This window comes from Oreochromis niloticus, linkage group LG14 (assembly GCF_001858045.2).
Source record: "Oreochromis niloticus isolate F11D_XX linkage group LG14, O_niloticus_UMD_NMBU, whole genome shotgun sequence".
NCBI lineage: Eukaryota > Metazoa > Chordata > Actinopteri > Cichliformes > Cichlidae > Oreochromis > Oreochromis niloticus.
Window position 1 is genome coordinate 8,460,107 of NC_031979.2, and position 20,586 is coordinate 8,480,692.

At 41.6% G+C, this 20,586-nt stretch overlaps 3 protein-coding genes and 1 long non-coding RNA gene across 4 annotated transcripts in view; 2 read left to right on the forward strand and 2 right to left on the reverse strand.

The window, feature by feature from the left end:
• The window catches only part of gjd1b (gap junction protein delta 1b), a 33,185-nt gene extending 27,637 nt beyond the window's left edge, over nt 1–5,548 (reverse strand). The window contains exon 1 of the mRNA XM_003449275.5: nt 4,431–5,548. Coding sequence (XP_003449323.1) covers nt 4,431–4,501 — 71 coding nt within the window. The 5' untranslated portion in view covers nt 4,502–5,548. The remainder of the gene's footprint in view (nt 1–4,430) is intronic.
• The window catches only part of LOC112842206 (uncharacterized), a 45,639-nt gene extending 33,691 nt beyond the window's left edge, over nt 1–11,948 (forward strand). Inside the window, exon 3 of the long non-coding RNA XR_003213931.1 lies at nt 11,500–11,948. This is a non-coding gene — a long non-coding RNA (uncharacterized LOC112842206). The remainder of the gene's footprint in view (nt 1–11,499) is intronic.
• On the reverse strand, nt 8,769–17,188 carry nop53 (NOP53 ribosome biogenesis factor). Its single transcript, XM_005454294.4, has 12 exons — nt 16,952–17,188; nt 16,483–16,559; nt 16,258–16,363; nt 14,332–14,534; nt 13,299–13,354; nt 12,627–12,722; nt 12,240–12,341; nt 11,955–12,125; nt 10,742–10,917; nt 9,745–9,811; nt 9,294–9,370; nt 8,769–9,176 (listed from the first exon to the last, which is right to left on the reverse strand). The coding sequence occupies exons 1-12, from the start codon at nt 17,155–17,157 to the stop codon at nt 9,116–9,118; spliced, it is 1,398 nt and encodes a 465-aa protein (XP_005454351.1). The 5' UTR covers nt 17,158–17,188; the 3' UTR covers nt 8,769–9,115.
• Nucleotides 17,189–17,714: 526 nt separating this feature from the next.
• On the forward strand, nt 17,715–20,458 carry LOC100691280 (histone H3.3). The gene is made up of 4 exons (XM_019367675.2): nt 17,715–17,869; nt 18,942–19,085; nt 19,268–19,421; nt 19,531–20,458. Exons 2-4 carry the CDS (start codon nt 18,958–18,960, stop codon nt 19,657–19,659), a joined length of 411 nt encoding a protein of 136 aa, XP_019223220.1. The 5' UTR covers nt 17,715–17,869; nt 18,942–18,957; the 3' UTR covers nt 19,660–20,458.
• Nucleotides 20,459–20,586: the final 128 nt, after the last annotated feature.

Sequence of the window (20,586 nt, forward strand, 5' to 3'; positions counted from 1 at the left end):
CTGTGACTTTGTTACTCAGCATTGTCCTGGCTATAGAGTCATAATTTTTTCATTTAGATATAAAACGAATAGCATACTTATATCTGGAATTCCCAAGTTTCTTCTGTTCAAACTCTGGACCTTGTTTCCATGGCTGAAAGAGTATAGGGAGTATAAACATTAAGGATAACAAAACTATTGTTATTCTGTGTATATTTTATACTAATACACCAGCTGATCATCCAGTCTGACTTTATCACAGCATCATTTTTTTTTGCCCCAAAGCACAGTCACACCCTGCTATTCTGTCTCTGACTATTGCTGTGCTAACATCAAATTTTTGGAAAGGTAGTTAAGTTTTTCCAAGCCTTTTTTAAGTAACCATGTCTCTTGCAAACATAAAATGTCCCATTCTGCAAGCAAACTGTCCAACGATATGTCGAGCTTTATCCCCTGTTCCAAACGCAGGCCACCACAGTTGTAAGACAATACCCGAAGAGACATCATCGTGCTAATATGTTAACACCAGGTGACACAATTATCTCCCCTGCTGGATGCACTGTTTGACCAGAGCCCCTTTAGGCCAGAGTTCAGGATTGTACATTTCACTAATGTCATTACATTCAGCAGTAACCTTGAAAAAACTGAGCTTGCTGCACATATTGGCAATTTTCTAGTGGGTGACATCTCTATTAAGTTTCTCTTTAAGATACAGAGAACGCGTTTCTAGATCTGTGGCAAATTTGGTGGCGAGCACAATTATTAATTTAGTCTTCACAGTTTTTATAGTACTCACAGCTGCAGTACCAATGATAGATACAGTTCCAGGTCTCTTGTTGCGTCCAGTGGTTGCACATCCATTGCCAAACCTGAAGCAGTAGCAGCCCCAGCCAGCAAGTTAAACTGACACTTAAGAGCACACGGTGGTTGACTTCCACAGCACCAGCCCAAACTTGCTCACCAACACCCACCTGAAGTGTGACTACATATTTCAAAGCACCCAAATCATTACACTGCTGGTCAATTCGCCGTAGTAAACAACAGACATAATCCCCATGTTCATCCATTTTTTAATTGGACAAGTTGCTAAAATGTCCTCCACTATGACTGAGATAAACAGCAATGTGTTTGAGATTTCCGATAAACAGACTGTGTATCTCATGATGAGTGAATAAATATCTGAGTCACTCCCACCAGAAGCAACGAAAATAAGCGGTCGGTTGGCAAGACTGCCTGAGAAAGGCAAAGCTGTTTATCAATCAGCTGGTCATTACACAGTCTGTCAGTATGTCAAACAATGTGAGAGTGGAGGACAAAGTAGTTCCAAAAACACTTCTACAGTAAACACAGACTGATGTCACCCAGTGTTTTCGGTGTAGGGTTGAAACTTTAAATTGCCTCTTTATATTCACATTGATGCCATCGTAGACGCTATAAAAAATGGACATAGCTTCCAAATTACAAGAGTGGAAGTGCCTGAAACCTGAAACTTTCTCTCCACCAGATAGCAATATCTGTCTTTGCAAAAATGTCTATTGGGACATGGCTTTGTGTCTTGGGATTGGAATTCAAATGCTGATATAACAGCAGCCTTTAACCCACTTCTAACCTGTGCTCAATCCTAGGGCATCAAATACTGCCGTTCTGTCAAAGTCGCTGGGGTCTTGCACATATACACAAGGTGTTCTTTGATGTCAGTGCCATTATGTAATAATGCTGCAATGTTAGACGCCAACAAAAAAATGTTCCTGATTGAAAGAACAGGAAGGTGCATTTAAAGCCTTAGTTATACTTGGTTGCGGACAGCTGGAGACCTGACAGGCGAGTAGTCGTTCCTATCATACTAGTTTGAAATCCGCTGCCTGGCCGCATGCATAGTTGTGCATTGTAATGTAAATTCTTCGCAGACGAGTCCATGCAGCCACAAAAAACAGGCAGGCATGCAGACTCTCGCATGAACCCTCTCGCTAACTGTCTCATGATGACATTGACATCACTGGGACCCAAGCAGAGGCTAGCAAACTCGCAGAGAGGGAAAACATAATCCCCACTTTAGGCATTAGTGGTGACTGTCTATCAGAAGACTGGAGTTCATATTCTGAGTGGGAGCACTCTTTTTGCTTACTGTTCACTTTTGCTTTTGTTAGCTTCAGGAACCAAAAGGGTTGGGTTTAGGAAAAGATCGCCATTAGGTCCTGCCACAGCATGAACTCTACATATTAAAAAAAAGGTGCTAATGCAGGGGTGGGCAACTCCAGGCCTCAAGAGCCAGTGTCCTGCAGGTTTTAGATATCACCCTGGGTCAACACACCTGAATCAAATGATTAGTTCATTACCAGGCCTCTGGAGAACTTCAAGACATGTTGAGGAGGTAATTTAGCCATTTAAATCAGCTGTGTTGGATGAAGGACACATCTAAAACCTGCAGGACACCGGCCCTTGAGGCCTGGAGTTGGACACCCCTGTGCTAATGTGAAGTTATTGTGTTAAAAGGTTTAAAAAGGGGTTTCCAGTTTCATCGTCAATTCACAATGTAAATTTCCTGCAGAAGTCTAAATCATACATAATGAGGCTTGCCCAAATTTCCATTAGTGGCATTTTGGTAGTTAAACCAAGCACACCACAACAAGGAGAAGGACCCCTTAGCTTGGATAGTGATGGTGGTGTATTCATGATAAAAATTTCTTTATTAAAAAAAGTACCACCTCAGTTTTATTAGAAAGATTTTGTTTTAACTTTTGTTGTCTGTAGATATGTGGGAACTTTTCAGGTGCTATAATTTGCAGACTTGCTATAAATATTGCCATAAGGGTATCGAGAGTGAGGGTACTCATTGAACCAGAGCAGATGCAACTTAAGTCAGAAAGGTCTGCTGGTGAGCCCATGTGAATGTTTGGCTATTTTCTTTTTGAACTTCTAATGGGCTCTTCCTGTGTTCTGAACATTTCAGCTGTCTGTACAATAGATATAATCTGTGCAAAGATGATCTGAGCCTCTGGGTGTCCTGCTTGCTCTGCTTAGGTCATGACATGCAGCACCATCTCGTGACGAGACTCCTCTTGGCTTCCTACCAACGCCCTGCAGACTGAAGCCATGTGTCTGCTCGCTTGTCTGTGAATAAGCGCTCCCCGCTGTCTTCGCCTTCACTCGGTCTTTTTACTCTTTCTCCGTCATCTGCTTCGTGTCTCCCACATCTCGCACTCCGCTTGTCGGTTCTCCTCATCCCCGTTCTACTTCGTAACCAAGTTGTCTTGCTCTGCTTTTTGATTTGTTTAATTTTTACCCTTTTCTTTGACTGCCTCCGTAGATCTCATTGTTCTTTTTGAGAGTTTCTCCTTAGCTACCCTCTCTGTCTCTTCTCTTTCCCGCTCTTTCGCTGAGACCCCGCAGCCATTATGACTAGCCTAGATGATGAAGGACAGTGTGCTCCCAGGGTCTCATGAATGAGGGAAAGCAAATGCTGACAAACCGTGTATCATAACACCAAAGGAAACGACTCCGACCAGTCTGACTCTCAAAATCAAGCTTCAAGTCAACACGACAAACTTCACACTCAGAGTTTTGTAAGCAGAAGAAGACTCATCCAGAAAAAAAACAAACTCCACGCATCGTTTACTTTATAAACTGCCCAACATTCATTCGCTCAATAATTCAAGAGTACCACTAGCAAGGGTGAGTCAGTAGCTGGAGGGAATGGGTTTAAACTGCAAATTCAGATGGTTTCTCATGAACTTAAGTTGAACTTGCGGTTTCACAGATACCCTGAGAAGCCTTCATACTCAGGAATACGTCCTTTACTTGATGTTAAGACGTGCCTAATAATGTTTACAGAGCCGATGTGCCCCGGTAGCTAAAATGCTCATGAATAATTGCTCGTCCTGCGGCTGCTGAGAACGAGTTACTCAAACTAAGATGCAAGACATCTCGGCATGTTAGAGAATGCATAAATCATAACTGCTGTGATCGGCTGTGACTCGTGGATTTTTTTCTTTTTTTGGGGGGGGTGGGTAAAGATAAAGAAGATGACCTCATACTTGACAGAAAAAGACGAAGTGAAAAAAACTGTGGTAAATTGTCAACTGAGTCACGCTTGTGTAGCGTGCTGCCTTCTGAAACCAACTTGATGTTAAGACGAGGAGGAGGGCATCAGCGTGGAGAAGCACATGGCAAAAACTGGGAATGACAGAATTGTAAATGTTTTAGTCCTCTGTGTGGACAAATACCAGTCCTCATGGCTGCCTAACCCTCCCATCGTATCACTCAGACGGATTAAAGAAACTAACCCACCTACCCCCCACAACCTGCAACCCGTCACACTGGACCTGAATGTGAGCACCGAGGGACTCACAGTCAGCATGCACACACTTACTATACTGTAGAAACACATATAGATAAGGACACATGCACATAATTTCAATTAAAAGATAACATTCACGTCTTCAACAGCTTACCTTCCAATCATAGTAGAGTGCTGCTGCACAGCGGCCTCCAGGAGGCGCTCTAGGATGGTCCATTCTCCCATGGTTGGAGTCAGGAGGCATCCACTGGGCACAGAAAGTCAGGACTGACCCCACTTCAGGTGGGCTTCCCAGACAGCTGGGGTTCAAGTCCTTGTCTCTCAGTGTTCAAGTCCACTTGTTGGGTTGAGTTGAGGTAGGGAGTGGCTTCAGGTGGCTGGTTTGGTATAGAGAAGTCAGGAACCCCGGAGAAGCTCAGTGACACCTCATTGTAAACTCCCTGTCTTCTATTAAATGTGCTGTCCACCACGCTTTCCTCACACCACTAACTGCGACTCTGAACCGGTTGATTCCGCGTGTGCGATTCGCCTTCCATGCACTTCCTCACGTGAACGTGTCTTCCTTCTTCTCTCCTCTGGGCTACCCCGGCTCTGTTTACCTCCTAAAACAGCTGGTGTGTCATATGTTCTCACACCGACACTCGCACACACCTGCTCTGACAGAGACACGAGCCTCTCGTCTACTTCTGCTGACTTTTGCGGAGCGGCCGTAGTTTGTGCAAACAGACATCCATCACTCGCACACTAACACTCCGCCCTCGCACGCTCGTTCTTTGACAGCATCTTGTAGTAACTCCGGCCGGGCACAGGTCCATACACTCATGTGAGCCTGAGCACCCAAGGGTTTCTGCGTGTTCTCCTCTCCTCCATCCTCTTTCTCTGTCCACTCTTCAGGCTGTTTTTCGAGGGATTCCTTCTCCTCCTCTTCTCTGTTACTCCTTCCTTCCCTCCTGCTTTGGTTCAGGCAGAGCAGCACTGTAGCATCGCACTCTTCCTCCTCCTTCCCTCTGCTAGAAACAGTGCCGGAGTCGCTGGGTTATCCAGTTCCTCCCTGCCTCTCTCTCTCTGTTTGTTTCTGTCAGCGTGCTTTACGAGAGGCAGCGCTCCTTTCCTTTCTTCCCTTCATCTTGTTTTTTTCCTTCCCACTTGGTTTCTCTCTGTTTGCGCCCTCCACCTGCCTCCGTCTCTCTCCCTCTGTCTCTCTGAGCCAGTAGGCAGCCAGACCGAGCGTGTGTCTAGAGGATTAGAGCGAGGAATCATCTCTCTGCTCCTCCCCCCTCTGGCTCCCTCTCACTCACTCTCCATCACCGTGTTTATCCCCCCACCCCCACCCCTCCCCTCCACCTCCCCATCATACCACACAAACATTTTTTCACTCTTCCACCACACACGATTTTCTCCTGCATTTACATTTTTGTCATCCATTGTGTTCTCGTGTCTGTGCAGTGATACCTACTGTACACTGCAGACGGAGACATTAGAGGCAGTGTCACGCCGAGGCTATGCAAGGATACTGAGGCGACACAGGGGAAGTGTGTGACAGAGCGAGATCACGATGTGTGTGTTTGTGTGTGTGTGAGATACTCGCTCTCACTCAAACACACCATCAGTAATCATGCGAGAAAATCACGCATGACCAAACATCTAGGTGTTTTCATTATCAGTGATTCTTCCCGTTGTTGCTCTTTTTTTTTTAATGAATGCATTAATCATCATTAAATGTCACATCGTAGAGAAAAAATCCCCACAGAGCAGATGTTGCAAAGAGGCACTGTAGTAGTCTGTTTCATGATCTACGGTGATAAATGATAATTCGGATATTATGTAATATGCTGCTAGTAAGGCTTTTAAATACTACCTGGACAATAGTCTACAAGAGATATACATTAGATATATTTTGCAGTGGTAATATAAATATTAATGTGATATAAATATTAGTCAGTAATGAGGAGCTGATGGGTATATTGGCTGAATATCAGTATTTGCAAATAAGATGTCACATCTTGCTGTTACCTTCAATATTTTTATTACATCCATTTTCCACAGGCTTAATGAAAAAATGAAAATGAAAAAAAGAAAAATTGTGTTTTTAAGCACTTTTAAAGATGATAGAAAGCCAGAAAAAAAACAAAATCAAAACAAAAGGTGTTGATATTTCACATTCAGGGCATCCCTACTCAGTGTTACAGAAAAAATATGAATCCTGAATCTAGCACAAATGATAGGGTCCTCCTTTTTGTTCTAACAACCCCACATTTACTTTGCAATGACATTAAAAACAAAAAGCTAAAAATATTTGACTTTTTTAAAAATGTTTAATATCAAAATCTTTGACTTTCAACTCCTCAGGACACTTTGTCATTTCCTGTAGTTTCAGAGACAGTGCTGAAAATTGAAGCCAATGTCGAAGTGGCAAAAACTGTAGTTCCTCAAGGCGCTATGCTCCCATAAACTTGATTAAAAGGTATATTTACATTATGGTACAAAAAGCAATATGTTTCTATGGCTAGTTTTCCCTTCAGATTAAGTGAGTACTGGGACTGAAAACACCTGGATTCAAAGATTGATAGATGTGGACTTCGGTCCATGTATTTTATGTGAGTTAGGAGCGCGTCTGTGTTGATTTGATAGGTGCTCTGACACACAGATTGTACATTCTAAACATTAATGATTCAGCAACTATATAAAAAAAAAAACTTATACGATTTTTCAGCACTGCTTCCTTGTCTGAATTGTATCTTGTTTTGGGGTCATTCTGGGATCTTTATGTCCCTGTATCCTGCATGACAGAGCTCAGTGCGTCCACGTGCCTCTGCGTGTGCTGCGTGTACGCAAGGAGGGGGACAAGGTGAGACAGGCAGGAGGACACTAGGCCGCCCCCCCCACACAAAAAAAGAACGGAAAAAAGAGCATGAGAGAGAGAGAGAGGGATGGAAAAAAATGCCTGTCACTTTGCAGCAAACAATCCTGAGATCACTTGACAACATTGACTTATACACACATATACACACTGGCATCTCCATGCAGTGCAGCTGAGTGTTTTAGAGGCTTCCACTGTTACTCGCTGGCTCTGCAGACCGGAGTAGTAATCTATTCTGAAGGAGGTAATGAGTGACTGCGCACACACGTAATCCCTCCTACTCCTCATGCCAACACAATCTGGCAGCACCATGTCTCACACGTGAAGAGAGGAGGGCAAACGGGAGGGGTGCAAACAACTTGGCTGCAGTTGGTCACTGGCATGAGTGCAGGAGAAAACACTAATATCCTTATATGGCAATGTGCGCCCTTTTATTTTGACTAAAACAATTAGTTTGGAAACAGCTCGGTGACAAATTAAAGGAAAAAACTTTTTAACGCTGATTAGCCTCTGTTTATAACACTGTAACTGACGGTATGTTTATATGCAGTTGATGATAGCGTTGTGGAGCTGCAGGCCTCACCATAGGCCTGATTTATCAAATCTCAGTTCTCCAGACCAGTCATCCTCCATGGAGTCCTACAGATTTGGTGTTGCACGTCAAAATGCCTCAATCTTTTGATACAAAGCCCACAAAGTACTTAAGAAAAAAAAAAAGCAGCAAAATTCACAATATCATCTGTACAACAAATTATTTGATAAAATTACTTCTGGCCCAGTATCTCATATCTGTGTTCTCCAGTAAAAAACTTTAAATATAGAACGAAGGGTTGGAGATGGGCTGTGGCTTTATGAGTCACCAGGTTAATTCATCAGCAGGTAATTTGGCGTCATCACCATTAATAAGTGCTCAAACGAGCATAGTCCAGGATCAGGTGCACACTTTGTCTTGAGAGGGAGGGACAGCTCAACTGACTAGCATGCATGTGGTTGGGAGCCCTTTTGTGGACACTGAAGGTAAAGACTACAATTTCACACTGATTAACAGATAAGAAGCTTTGGAGCAACTCCAGGGACAATGGGGCTCAGGGGACGGGGCGTGGGTGTCTGTGTGCGCGTGCAGGTCCTTGTTCACGCCAGTGGGACACCGAAGGCAATTATGGTTTTAAGCCAGCGGGATGGAATCAATTATCACATGCCAACTTCCTCAAGCCCATCTGTTTGTTTTTTTAAACCCAATATAAAAAAAAAAAAAGAAATGCATTAATCTACTTCAGTTAAGCTCAGCTTAATCAACTAATGTTACTGAGGATTTTAAAAAGGCATACTGTTTCTATTGTGTACTCTTAACTGCTGCATATTGTTATATAATGTGGGCATCCTAGCATCTAAAGCAGAGTGTATCAACTGTTTGTGAAAACGGATTAAATGATGGCATCTCATTTGAGCAGCCTCTATGATGGACTTCTTTAATCAATCTATAAAACAAAGAAGCACAGAATATACTAAAATATTTAGGTGTGTGAAGATGGCATAATCTTGAGAAACAATGAGCTGACATATTGTCATTACCACTGCAGGGTTTAACACTTCATGTGCCTGCTCAAGTTTACTCATATATGAGCAGCGTAGTGACACACTGACAGCTGGACTCGGCCGTTTACTACAAACCCTTTGATTGTGCCCTGATAGGCATGACATTATGTAACACAAACACACACAATAATACAGTAATCTGTATTTAACTGAAAGAAATTATACAAACACTGCATGGCAGATGCACTACAGGAAACAATCAAAACTCATATCCGGCACTCTTGGTCAGAGTTTATATATCACTTTTGCAGGTGACATCAGTCTGAAAGGGCCCAGCAGGCCCTCAGCAGTCATATCGTATATACACAGTTCCATTATTCTGCACTGGTGGTTTAAAAGTTGCCCAGCTTCTTGCGCTCAGTCCCGTGGTGCGTAGGTCGGCATCAACTAATCTCCTTGAAAGCCCTCTTCTCCACATACTTCACCTTGAGTCTTCTCTTGAACCTAGGAGAGAGGGGGGGAGGGTGGAAACTCATGTTATTCACTATGCACCTTATGAATTCACACATCACTCTGGGCCTTTGATTAGATGTTATGTAAGAGCGAAGCAGAGGTCCTTACTTGGCTCTTTCTCTGGGTTCAATAAGGTTTCTCTTCTGCAGACTCTTGAAGCGGTCCATGAGCACGCTGCCCTCTGGCTGTGGAGTTGCAACATTACACAAAGAGAAAAGTCAAAACAAAGCCATGTGACACAAATGTCACGCTGCTCTCACTGGATATGCAATTCCCACGTGCATCATAAAATCCTATTCTCATCACAAAGACCGATTTAAGTATTATTCAAAGACATAATTGGGGGAGATAAGAGGGAAGAACTGGGAATTTTCCACCAGCAATTACATCAAATGAAACTAATGATCCCTGTGGGGAAAGCGTCAGCACAGTATGAGAGAATGGGATAAAGCTTTGAACAGTGCAGAGTGCTGAAGATAATACAGCAGCCAAATTAGCCAAAACCCATTACAGATAAACTGTGTCCTTGCTCATGGAGGTCAAAGTGCTTCTGAAGTACCTTGAGTTGTCGCAGGGAGCCAGCTAGCTCGTCGCTCAACTGAACCTCCATGTCCTGAGGCTGGAACCTGTGAAGAAATATATAAAGCTAACATTAAAGACGTGGAGAGAAAAGGCTATTTACAGCCAAAAATGACCCCTGCTGAGACAATGTTGGCCACTACCAACAGAAAATTGAACTTGGGCGAGGACGTTTGAAAATGTGGATGAATACCAGGCGGGGGAGCTGAATCATAGATGATGATTCAGCTATGATTTAACAAACTGCTGCAGTTTGACGCTGAAATGCTGCAAAAAGACTAACAGAACATAATCAAACTGAAATTTTGCAGATGTGACCGTTAACCATGTGGTTTATCTTGGTAGCCATTTTGAACATGAGACAACGATGATGGCAGTGTAGGATCACATGACTAAAGTGCCAATCACGCAGGTTTAGAAACCACTCAGTGACCCTGATTTAATCCCAACCACCCACCTCTTTTTCACCACTGTGGAAATAAGTACATCTCCCAAACAGTTGGGAAAAATCCTTGCTTTGACTGTTACCAGATGACTTGTCATGCTAGTTTTGTTCAGTTAAAAACAATATTTTGATTTCATAGCCAACAGAAATAGCAGCCATTACTAGAGAGTGCACTGAAGCTGTTGTCCATGTACAACTTTACAGCAGAGAATTACAATTCTTTCCCCATTAGCAGCTGTGACTGAAGGAGAAAAAACACACAATGACTCTTTATTGTTCTTTTAAGTGTTCAAACTTCCCTTGTCATAATCAGATTTTTTTTTTTTTTTTAGATTTCACAACAACAGCTGTCAAAGAAACAGAAATAATCAAACTTTAACAAACAAAATAAAAAATAAAAAAAATCTGTAATCACAATTTAAACCCATTTTGCACCTCAGACTGTATGAAAGTCAAAACTCTGGAGCACGCAAGTATGAGTGCGTTTTTAATTAAAAAAAAAAAAAATTAAAAAAAAATGTTAGGGCTTTACTTGAGTTTGCCGAGTCGCCTGGGCTGAGCTTTCTGGGCCTCCTCCTTGGCCTTGCGTCGTTTCTGTCTGACCTGGGTCTTCTCTTCCTGCTGTTTGATCGAGGTCTTTATGGAGCGAAGCTGGAAGAGCTGCTGTTGCTGCTCAGTCTGTCGCCTCTCTGCCAACCGCTGCTGCTCCTATATTAGGGAGCAAAAGAGAGCCATCAGTGGACTGTGTTACATACACACATTTTTATTCCCTTCAGATTTCAGGTTAACCATTTACAAATGTTGAAGTCATCAGATCAAGTTTGAGCCATTTGTTCTGACTCTTCTTTAGGCTGCCTATTTAGGGGGTCACCACAGCAGATCACCTGCCTCTCACTCCTTCCTCTGTCACACCGCCCCTCTGCATAGTCATCTTTATCAAATCCATGAATCTCTGGTCATCCTTTGTCCAATGTATCCACTATCCCTCCTCTGTACATGTCCAAACCATCTCTGCCTTGCCTCTCTAACTTTGGCTCCAAATTGCTCAACCTGAGCTGCCCTCTGATGTACTCACGTCCAACCCATCTGTTCTGACTGGTGTGTTTATATCAAGTACTGTTATACTGTTTAAGAGATACTGTATACTTTATAAAAATGATTAATTTGGAGTCTTAGGCAGTGAGATAAATGTTTAAAATGTGAGTGGAATGATAATATGGGTATTAGGAGGTGAGCTTGTTAGACTAACTTTAAAACTTCAGTTTCCATTAGTTTTTTCTATGGTTTCAGGGAGAGCAGATATTGCCAGCTGTGTCCGTGAGTGCAGAAGTCCCACCCACCTACTGTTTAAACCTTCTCTCTGATGGGGGCTCTAACTGAACTAAAAATTCTTACACAGACATCAATGTATCCTCCTGTGAAAAATCTTAATACAATAAAATGCAATTAATGAGTTTTCAGTGGAACTTTTTGGCTTTTCACTGTAGGCACACATTCATCAGCCCAATAGTGACTCCATTAGGTGCCCTTAATAAGCCATGAGAGTGAGGATGTATACAGAAGTACCACCCAAGTGGAATGAAGCAGTCATTAACAAACCCATCCTTTACCTACAGTGGCAAATCAAATGTGCTGTGAAAATGCTCACTGCACTTTGGGTTCAGTGCAATCTTTTTGCAAATATATGAAAACTTATGTCAGGTTCACTGTAATTTGGGATATTTTAAAACTTCTTGTAGCCGTACCTTCATTTTTTCTGCCTTCTCTCTCTTTCTCTGTCTTTCAGTCTTCTTGTCAGCCACTGCGATGGCTCCCACTGCCACTTCCTCCCCATCCTCTTTCGGAGCATCTTCTTTTTCTTCCTCCTCTTCACTCTCCTCTACCAAGCCTTCTACCTGCTCACGGAGGATCGTCTCCTGAAAATCACAATAACACACAATAGAATTGAAAAAAAGCCAAAGACACATTCATCAGCAGCACCAAAAACAAAGTGAAAGATGAAGGAGAGCTACAGGAATCGTCAGCTGTACCTCTGTAGCTGTGTCTTCTTTGTTGTAAGCCAGCTGTCTCTCTATTTTGTCTTCTACCTTCTTCTTTTTCACCTCTACCTCATGGGCTTCCCTGAGCAATTCCTGCATTCAGAGGAGAAAGATGAACATTTGTTAATTACCAGCTTCAGCTTTCTAATAATCTAAGTCAGTGGTTGTTAGACTGGGGCCATAGTTTCAAAGTCACCTTGCTCTAAATACTGTTTCCATTCAAAAATTTGCCTACATAAAAGTTACCATGTTTATTTTTTGCACCAAAGAGCACTCATATGAAATTAACAGTTATGCAACACTTTAATCTTTTTCAGCAATTACATTTCAATATGTAGGATCAGTAACTACACCTAAAGATGCAGGTTTTTAATTTACCTGGTGGGAGAAAAAGTCTGGGTTGTAGGACCCTCCCGGAGCGATCACCTCTACAGCTGGGAGCACAGACGGCTTCTCGTTCAGCTTCTCTGGACGCTGAAATATCAAAACACCACACTTTAACAAAATCAAATAACACACACACACACACACACACACACACACACACACACTGATTCGAATCAATTAAACCAGCCCTCCCTCTATCTTACATGTAAGGGTTCTGAAAAGTTGTGCCAAACACTTATCCCTCCCCCCACAGAAAACACTGCTGCCAACCCGCCTGTCACACTGCTGTAGTCAAGTTACACAATTATTTATCTACATTGCCATGTAACACACTGCCATGATGTCAAACCAGCATCTCTGCACACAATGAATGAATGGGCAGCTTCCTCTAATACAACCTTAATACGTTCTGTAATTATATGAAAGAGTGAATACATGCGTCCATGCATATCTATGCAAATTAACACCAAGCTGATGGGATCAACCTCATGACAGTATGAACGTTATCAGCAGGTGTCCCAGGATTCTGTCAAAACAAACTCTTTGTACATATCATGGGAAAAATGTTTTTATTTACACTCAACTATGTAAACCTATTTTAACCCTTTCAAAATAAGGGCACTTCACACAGCATGATTAATCTTAGTCAACTGTTATTCTCACCTTGACAAGTTTCTTGCGCGTCTGTTGAAGATACCAGGGTTCGCCTAAATCTTTGGCTGTAATTGAAATGGGGGGAAAAAAAGTTTTTATACACAAGATTTCAATAAAATGCATCAAAACTACCATATTTTCTAAATTAACTGCAGATATTAGGAAAATCAAGCCAGATCCCTGTGCCAGTCTTGCAAGTTGTCAACACAGCTGCAGGGAAAACAGCTGTTAGACAGCAAAGCAGCATGTCAAAGTATTCCTCCACCTCAGCTGGAACATTGCTTTGGCTGACCTAAACTGGAATTCCATAATATAAGTATGTACAATAACACTGGCATACTGCAATCAACTCTAAACAAGCCAGCACTAAAACCTACAGCTTCCTCTTCTGGGTTCCCCTAATCACATCAGCTGGTATGGACAAACGTTCTGTGCCACAGAAATCTTTAAATGAGCATTCACCCACACTGTGCCCATATCATTTCAGGTCATGTTTTTTTTTGTTTTGTTTTTTTTAACACAGCTTATCCTTCACATATAAACTACCACAATGTAACAAGATACAGATATCCACAGTTCTGCATGAACCCCGAGTCTCTGAGCCACGTAAAAGTGTTAAATCACTGCTGAATCCGTCAGAGATCAATGAAGTGCTCTGCCACCTTTACCCCTGAAGCTACTAACAACTTCTAGAAAATTATAGAACCCAGTGAACCATCAAAACATGTCAGGTGGATCTCGTGCTGTAGATGTGAGTAGAAGCAAGAAACACAAATAGAACTGACAGTAACTGCATCACTGGCTGCACCACTGCGAGAAAATCTCAACCAAAAGACTTTTTTTTTTTTTTTTTTTTTTTTAAATCTCAGACTAAACAGTAGGTATACTTTGATATGTATAAGATGTATCCTCAGTTCCCAGATGACTGTTCACACAACAATCAGCTGAGCTCCATGTTAGTCTTCACATTCCCAAGAAGGAAATACTGGGAGCGCAAGGATGGGATCATCATTGGATGTACATAAATGAACACAAAACTCACTCTCTTGTCCCCAAATGTCATAAAAATCTCTCTCTGGGTTGTTGTTGGCCTCCGTTTCTGTTTTTTTGCTGGTCCTGTCGACAACGGGTCTGTTCAGCAGACGCTTCTTGCTCCGTGGGACCACGCCTTTGGCTGCCAGCTTCTCCGCTCTCTCGGCAGCGCGACGAAGTTTCTTGGCATTTGGCTTCTGGTAGGCCAGCACACTAGTGGGGGGGTGGAAGAGGAAGCAGAAGAGATGATTATTTGATTACATGCGGAAGAAGGATGCAAAAGAAATGGAAGTGTTAGAGCAGAATCTCCTCTCCTGGTGTGTTTTTATATCCTCAGATCCCAGGACACTGTTCACATAACAGCCTCCTGAGCTCCTGTGAGCTGTCTTCACATTCCCATGAAGGAAATACTGGGAGCGCAAGGATGAGATCATCACAGGACACACACAGTCCTCCTCCACATTAAGCTAAATAAATATTCTTGATAAATATAATATTCTTAAAACATAAGTTTTATGTTCCAGATGCACTACAAACATATCCAGATATAGCTCTTTATTTAAGATCAATGTATTTTTCAACATTGACTTTTGATAAGAATTTGATAGAAAATCCATTTTTGTCACACTCCTGCAATAAAGATGCAAAAAATGTATATAGAATAAATATTTGTTTGTCACACTTAAATATTTCAGATCAAACAAATGTAAAATTAAACAAAGATAACATAAAAGAAGAAAAGGGGGGGTTCGAGCATCAATTGCCTTTCTAAGATCATGCCACAGCATCTCAATCGGGTTCCAGTCAGGACTTTGACTAGGCCAATCCAAAGTTGTCTTTTTGTTTTCCTTAAGCTATTCAGAGGTGAAATCGTCAGTCCACAGAGTATTTTCCCAAAAGTCCTGGAGATCATCAAAATGTTTTCTTGCAAAACTGAGACCAGCCTTTATGTTCCTTTTGCTCAGCAGTGGTTTTCGTCTTGGAACTCTGCCATGCAGGCCATTTTTCCAGTCTTTCTTATGGTGGAGTCATTGACACTGACTGTAACTGAGGCAGGTGAGGCCTGCAGTTCTTTGGATGTTGTTCTGGAGTTTCTTGTGACCTCTTGGATGAGTCATTGCTGCGCTCTTGACCAGGCACTCCTGTGAAGGTTCACCATGGTTCCATGTTTTTGCCATTTGTGGATAATGACTCTCAATGTGGTTTGCTGGAGTCCCACAGCTTTAGAAGTGGCTTTATAAAATTTTCCAGACTGACAGATCTCAATTACTTTGTCATTTGTTCCTGAATTTCCTTGGATCCTTGGCATGATGTCTTTCAAGGATCTTTTGGTCTACGCCACAAGCAGGTCCTATGTCAATGATGTCTTGATTGAGAATAGGTGTCAGTAATCAGGCCAGGGTGTGGTTAAAGAAATTGAACTCCGCTTTGCAAAGATGCAATACACCAATTTATGTTACAGAAGGAGGGGACAATCACTTTTTCACATAGGACCATGTAGGTTTGGAATTTTTTTCCCCCTTAATAATTAACACCTTCATTTAAAAACTGGAATTTGTTCATGTGCATCATCTTTGTCAAATGTTCACATCATCAAACAAATTTAAATATTAAAGTGTGACAAACATACTAAAAACAAAAAACAGGAAATCAGACAGACAATTTAAAGCTGTGCATCATCTTCTGTGACAGAGTTAGGTCTAACCATATAACAGATTCAGGGGGTCGCACAGAGTGAGTAGGACTATATGCAGCTGCCAAGACCTTGATCCCAAGGCTCTTTGCGGTGTGTCTTCCCTGACGCTCCCACACTTACTTGTCTACTATGCACTACTGTGCCACCTAATAAAGGCAAAAATGCACCCCCCCCCCCCCAAAAAAAATTACTGCTGAACGACAACAGATTCAAGGATCAGAAGAGACTAGGATTACTGACTCTTTAGGCGGTGCAACACGGGAGTCATGCTGAAGGATCAGGTCTATCCTCAGAGGACGTGATGATTTCCCTTTCCTCTTCTTTCCTTTGACTGGTTCTGCAGCTTCTTCACAGAACAAACAAAATTTCTAATTTACCAACTTGTTCAGGTGCATTTTTTAAACAAAATAATATAAATGAGAGGAGAGAAACAAAGTGCTTTAGATGCCAGGAAAACAAGTTTACCTTTCTCTTCAACTTTCTTCGGCTGTCCAACATCCAAAAAGAACAAACTGTCATCTGATTTCTCAGACAGCAGACCCCTGAAATCCAAAAAGATGCCATTATGTCATACGTATACAGTAAACTTTCACATTTCAAGATCACAAACCAACACGTCTGTTTATTTTTGCCCGACAGCAGGTTTGAAACTGTATCAACTCATTACAAACCATGAGAGTGACAAAAAGTCCCACGCATACACACACGACAGAAAAGCAACTTCATCCTAGTAATGTTTAAACGGAGATGTTCTGATATCATGATTATTATCAACTGAAAGGTAAACATAGCACATTTTTATATTCCCCACTATAAACCTGGGGGTAAAGGTGAGCAGAGATACTAGTACCAGATATAATAGTTGAGAATTTCTGTTTTTAACTTTATACTTAAAACATAAATTTTTAACACGTCTCACTGGCTGCTAACTCACCCCGTGGTCCTCTCTTGATGCCTGACGTCTTCTAGAAACTCCTCTACGTCCTGTACGTCGCTGTATTTGTTCCAGTTCTTCTTCTTATTCTTGTTCACACGCTTTCTCCGACTGCTGACCAGGTCTGTAGGGCCTACTTTGGGGTTTAAAGTTAAAAAACCTGGCTGTGAGACCGCCACGCGCTTCAACCTCCTGGCAGCCGCCATGTTGGAAAAAACACAAGCGCGTTTCTTCTTCTTTTGTATGCGGGAACCACAGTGTTGGCGCCACCAGCCGGACTGGCAGAGTAAATTCTATTAAATTGCTTTTATAACTAACTTAATGAAAAAGTAGTTTTGCTTTTCACTGCATAGTTTACAAGATTAAGATGAGATTTATTTGTATATTGTACAAACTCACCATATTGTAGGACCTTCTCTTAAGTAAAATATATATATTTATATTTGTATATATTAGGAATTTATTTAATTATACTGTTTTTATTTTTTTATTTTTGAGAAAAAAAATATAAATTAAACAGCAAATATAGCTCTAAAGGGCTGGGAGACTGAGTATCACTCTTTCTGCAATGACTCTTGAATGCTGATGGTGCTTCAGCCTCCCTTTTCCTGTAATGGGCGTTTGGTTTAAACACTTCTCTAATAATTACTTTAACCAACAAAGAGGTCAAAAACCAGCTTGGGGAAAAACTTGTTGCGGGACGTTGCTGGTGAGGGTGATGATGCAGTTGTTTATCATGTTGCAGCATGTGTGAAATATGTTTGTCACAGTTGCATCATGGGAAACGTGTCTCCTCTTGCTTTCATATGTTCTTTTTTCTTTTTTTTCCTCCCTGCATTTTATTGCGAGAACAACGCTTAAGAGTCTCAAGAATACATTCCCAGTTTTAGGCGGCAATCTTTGACCAAGTTTTCAAAGGTGAGTATCACTATTTGAATAAAACTCCACTCTATCTTTTAATGTCAAGTTAGTTTGGAAATGATGTGTTTTTTCGTTTATTTTCGACGAAAACGCAGGGCACTCGAGCTATTATCTGCCTGCTCGGGGAGAGAGGGACCTAAAAAGCACTTGTGATCCGGTCGAATTTGACTCGGAAATGCGCCTAAAGTGAGGGGTCATCTGACACAATAATTATCATCAATCGATCCCCTGACATGTCTAGTGTCGTCCTCAAAAAGTATATTCCACTTTCACGCTGCGGTTTTTATATTCTTCCGTCGTTTTTATTGTGACCCTCTTCGTTTGGTACAACGATTTTTCCTTCCCGTTTACATTCTTCAAGCCAACCAGCCAGCCATCATCTTCGGTGCGCTAGATTGCCTTTACGAAGCCGCCGGGGTGGGCGGGGTGGACTGGTTTTCCTTTAAAATAGCTCATTCTGAATGAAAAACACTGGACTTGTGAGCAAGCGGAGAGCCCAATATGAAGAAACGAACGAACCCACGTTCAGTGCGCAAGGGGCGAGGTTTGTCTGGGAAACCCCGTGCCGTGAGTGGTTGGCATGTTGATTACGTCCCGCCCCAGAGGCGCTTATCCAGCATGTGATTGGGTTATCTGATAAAGAGCTCAGTTATGATTGGGTGCCTATGCTGCCTATTACTGGTTTTTTTGTGTGTGTGCTTTTTACAGCAATTGCATAAGCCACCTCGGGTATTTAAAAAAACAAAACAAAACTCAGGCTCCTGTGGAAGAGTGGAGTCTGTCATGTTGATGTTAACTTCCAAATCATTTTAAATACAATACGAAAGTTAATTTTCATTCTTTACAGCCTGTACACATATTTTATTCTGAGCCAAACTTTCCACAAGTAAAAAAAGAAACCCTGTCTGTTGATCATCTAACAAATATGAAACTAAATTAACATGCAGTCACTTTTTTTTTATTATTGCTGTAACGAAAAGATTGTTGTAGATATGGGAAAAAGTATCCGTATTTATTATTATTGTTGTTATTATTTTTATTAATGCAGCCTTTTACTTGTTTTCTTTAGGTGATCTGTAGTAGCCATGGCCCGTACCAAGCAGACTGCCCGTAAGTCCACTGGAGGTAAAGCTCCACGTAAGCAGCTGGCCACCAAGGCTGCTCGCAAGAGCGCCCCTTCCACTGGTGGTGTCAAGAAGCCCCATCGCTACAGGTGAGAGGTCACCTAGCTCTCCTGGAAAGTATAGTATAATGTAAACTTCATGTGCTTGAAAAGAGCAGGCATCTGCTGTTAGTCAGTCTTCTTAATTAGGGGCCCCTGTTGTATTGTTGCACATTCTCACTCTAAGATAAGACTGACTCACTGCCAGTTTAATTTCCACCTCTGCACTTCAGGCCGGGTACTGTGGCCCTGCGTGAGATCCGTCGTTATCAGAAGTCCACTGAGCTGCTGATCCGCAAGCTGCCCTTCCAGCGTCTGGTGAGGGAAATTGCCCAGGACTTCAAGACTGACCTGCGTTTCCAGAGCGCAGCCATCGGAGCTCTGCAGGTCAGTAGCTCTCACTGATTAAATTTTTTTTTTTTAAAGCAAAAAAACATGCTATTTTTCATCTATTCACTAAAATGCCTCTAATGTTTAATTTTTCTGCCACCTGCAGGAGGCCAGCGAGGCCTATCTGGTGGGTCTGTTTGAGGACACCAATCTGTGCGCCATCCATGCCAAGCGTGTCACCATCATGCCCAAAGACATCCAGCTGGCACGTCGCATCCGCGGAGAGCGTGCTTAAAACATTTTGATTTATTATACTCTGTCCTCTCGTCCCTTCGCCACTCATTTCTCCTTTTCCTTCCTCTATACTTAGTAGTTTGGTTTGAGGTTCTCTATATATATCATGATTGTGATAACCGTAAATGTGTGATCATGTCTTCTTTGGTGCTACCGGTAGCAGATTTTTCTTAGCGGTATCTTCATGTGCTTTGAAATCACATTCATCAGTTCTAATTAGTGAGCCACAGGAATACCTTGTGACCTCCATGAATAAGATGCTTTTGCAAACCAAGAATAGTGTATGATCTGAACATGGGAATAGAAATTAGCGTTAAGGTTGAGTTTCATCTTCAGACAGACACACATTGATATAATGAGTCTTCTGAGTTTCTTTAAAAAAAAAAATCAACAAAAAAACAAGTAGAAATTTGTTGTAAAAGTAGTAAGTTTTCTTTTGCTTTTTTTTTTTTTTTTTTTTTACAATATGGTGTATTTCTACTGTTGCTGTTTGATGTATCAAAATTCAAAAGATCAATTCTGGTTGTCAATTGGAAATGTCATTGTGCTATGATGACACTGCATGGTTTGACAGATGATGAGCGGCATATATGTAGCAGACCTTTGTTGATCATATTTTAATTTTCAGCCACGTTATCATGTCCAGGTAATATTATGACTTTTTGTTCCTCTCTCAGGTTGATATGGTAACCTTTTTTTTCTACTGTGTTCTTGATTTATGTTTCAGTCATTTTTAAGAGCAAAATATTTGTACTCCAGAATTCACATACAAACATAATAAACAGATTCTTGTGGTTAAATGAGTTGTTTAAGTGATTTTTATCTTGAAGCAAAGTCCCCCAGTTGTGTATTTTTGACATACATATATAAAAATTAACCTAGTAAGATTCAGTTCAGTTGTATTTATATAACACCAAATCACAATAAC

Bases quoted from the DNA above. Each gene is read 5' to 3' on its own strand.
- LOC100691280 (XM_019367675.2), top strand. From the start codon at position 18,958: ATGGCCCGTACCAAGCAGACTGCCCGTAAGTCCACTGGAGGTAAAGCT. The intron at 19,086-19,267 runs GTGAGAGGTCAC...TCTGCACTTCAG, and splicing joins AAGAAGCCCCATCGCTACAG to GCCGGGTACTGTGGCCCTGC. The intron at 19,422-19,530 runs GTCAGTAGCTCT...TGCCACCTGCAG, and splicing joins CAGCCATCGGAGCTCTGCAG to GAGGCCAGCGAGGCCTATCT.
- nop53 (XM_005454294.4), bottom strand. From the start codon at position 17,157: ATGGCGGCTGCCAGGAGGTTGAAGCGCGTGGCGGTCTCACAGCCAGGT. The intron at 9,371-9,744 runs GTACTTCAGAAG...GCAACTCCACAG, and splicing joins GCTCCCTGCGACAACTCAAG to CCAGAGGGCAGCGTGCTCAT. The intron at 9,177-9,293 runs GTAAGGACCTCT...CCTCTCTCCTAG, and splicing joins GAACCCAGAGAAAGAGCCAA to GTTCAAGAGAAGACTCAAGG.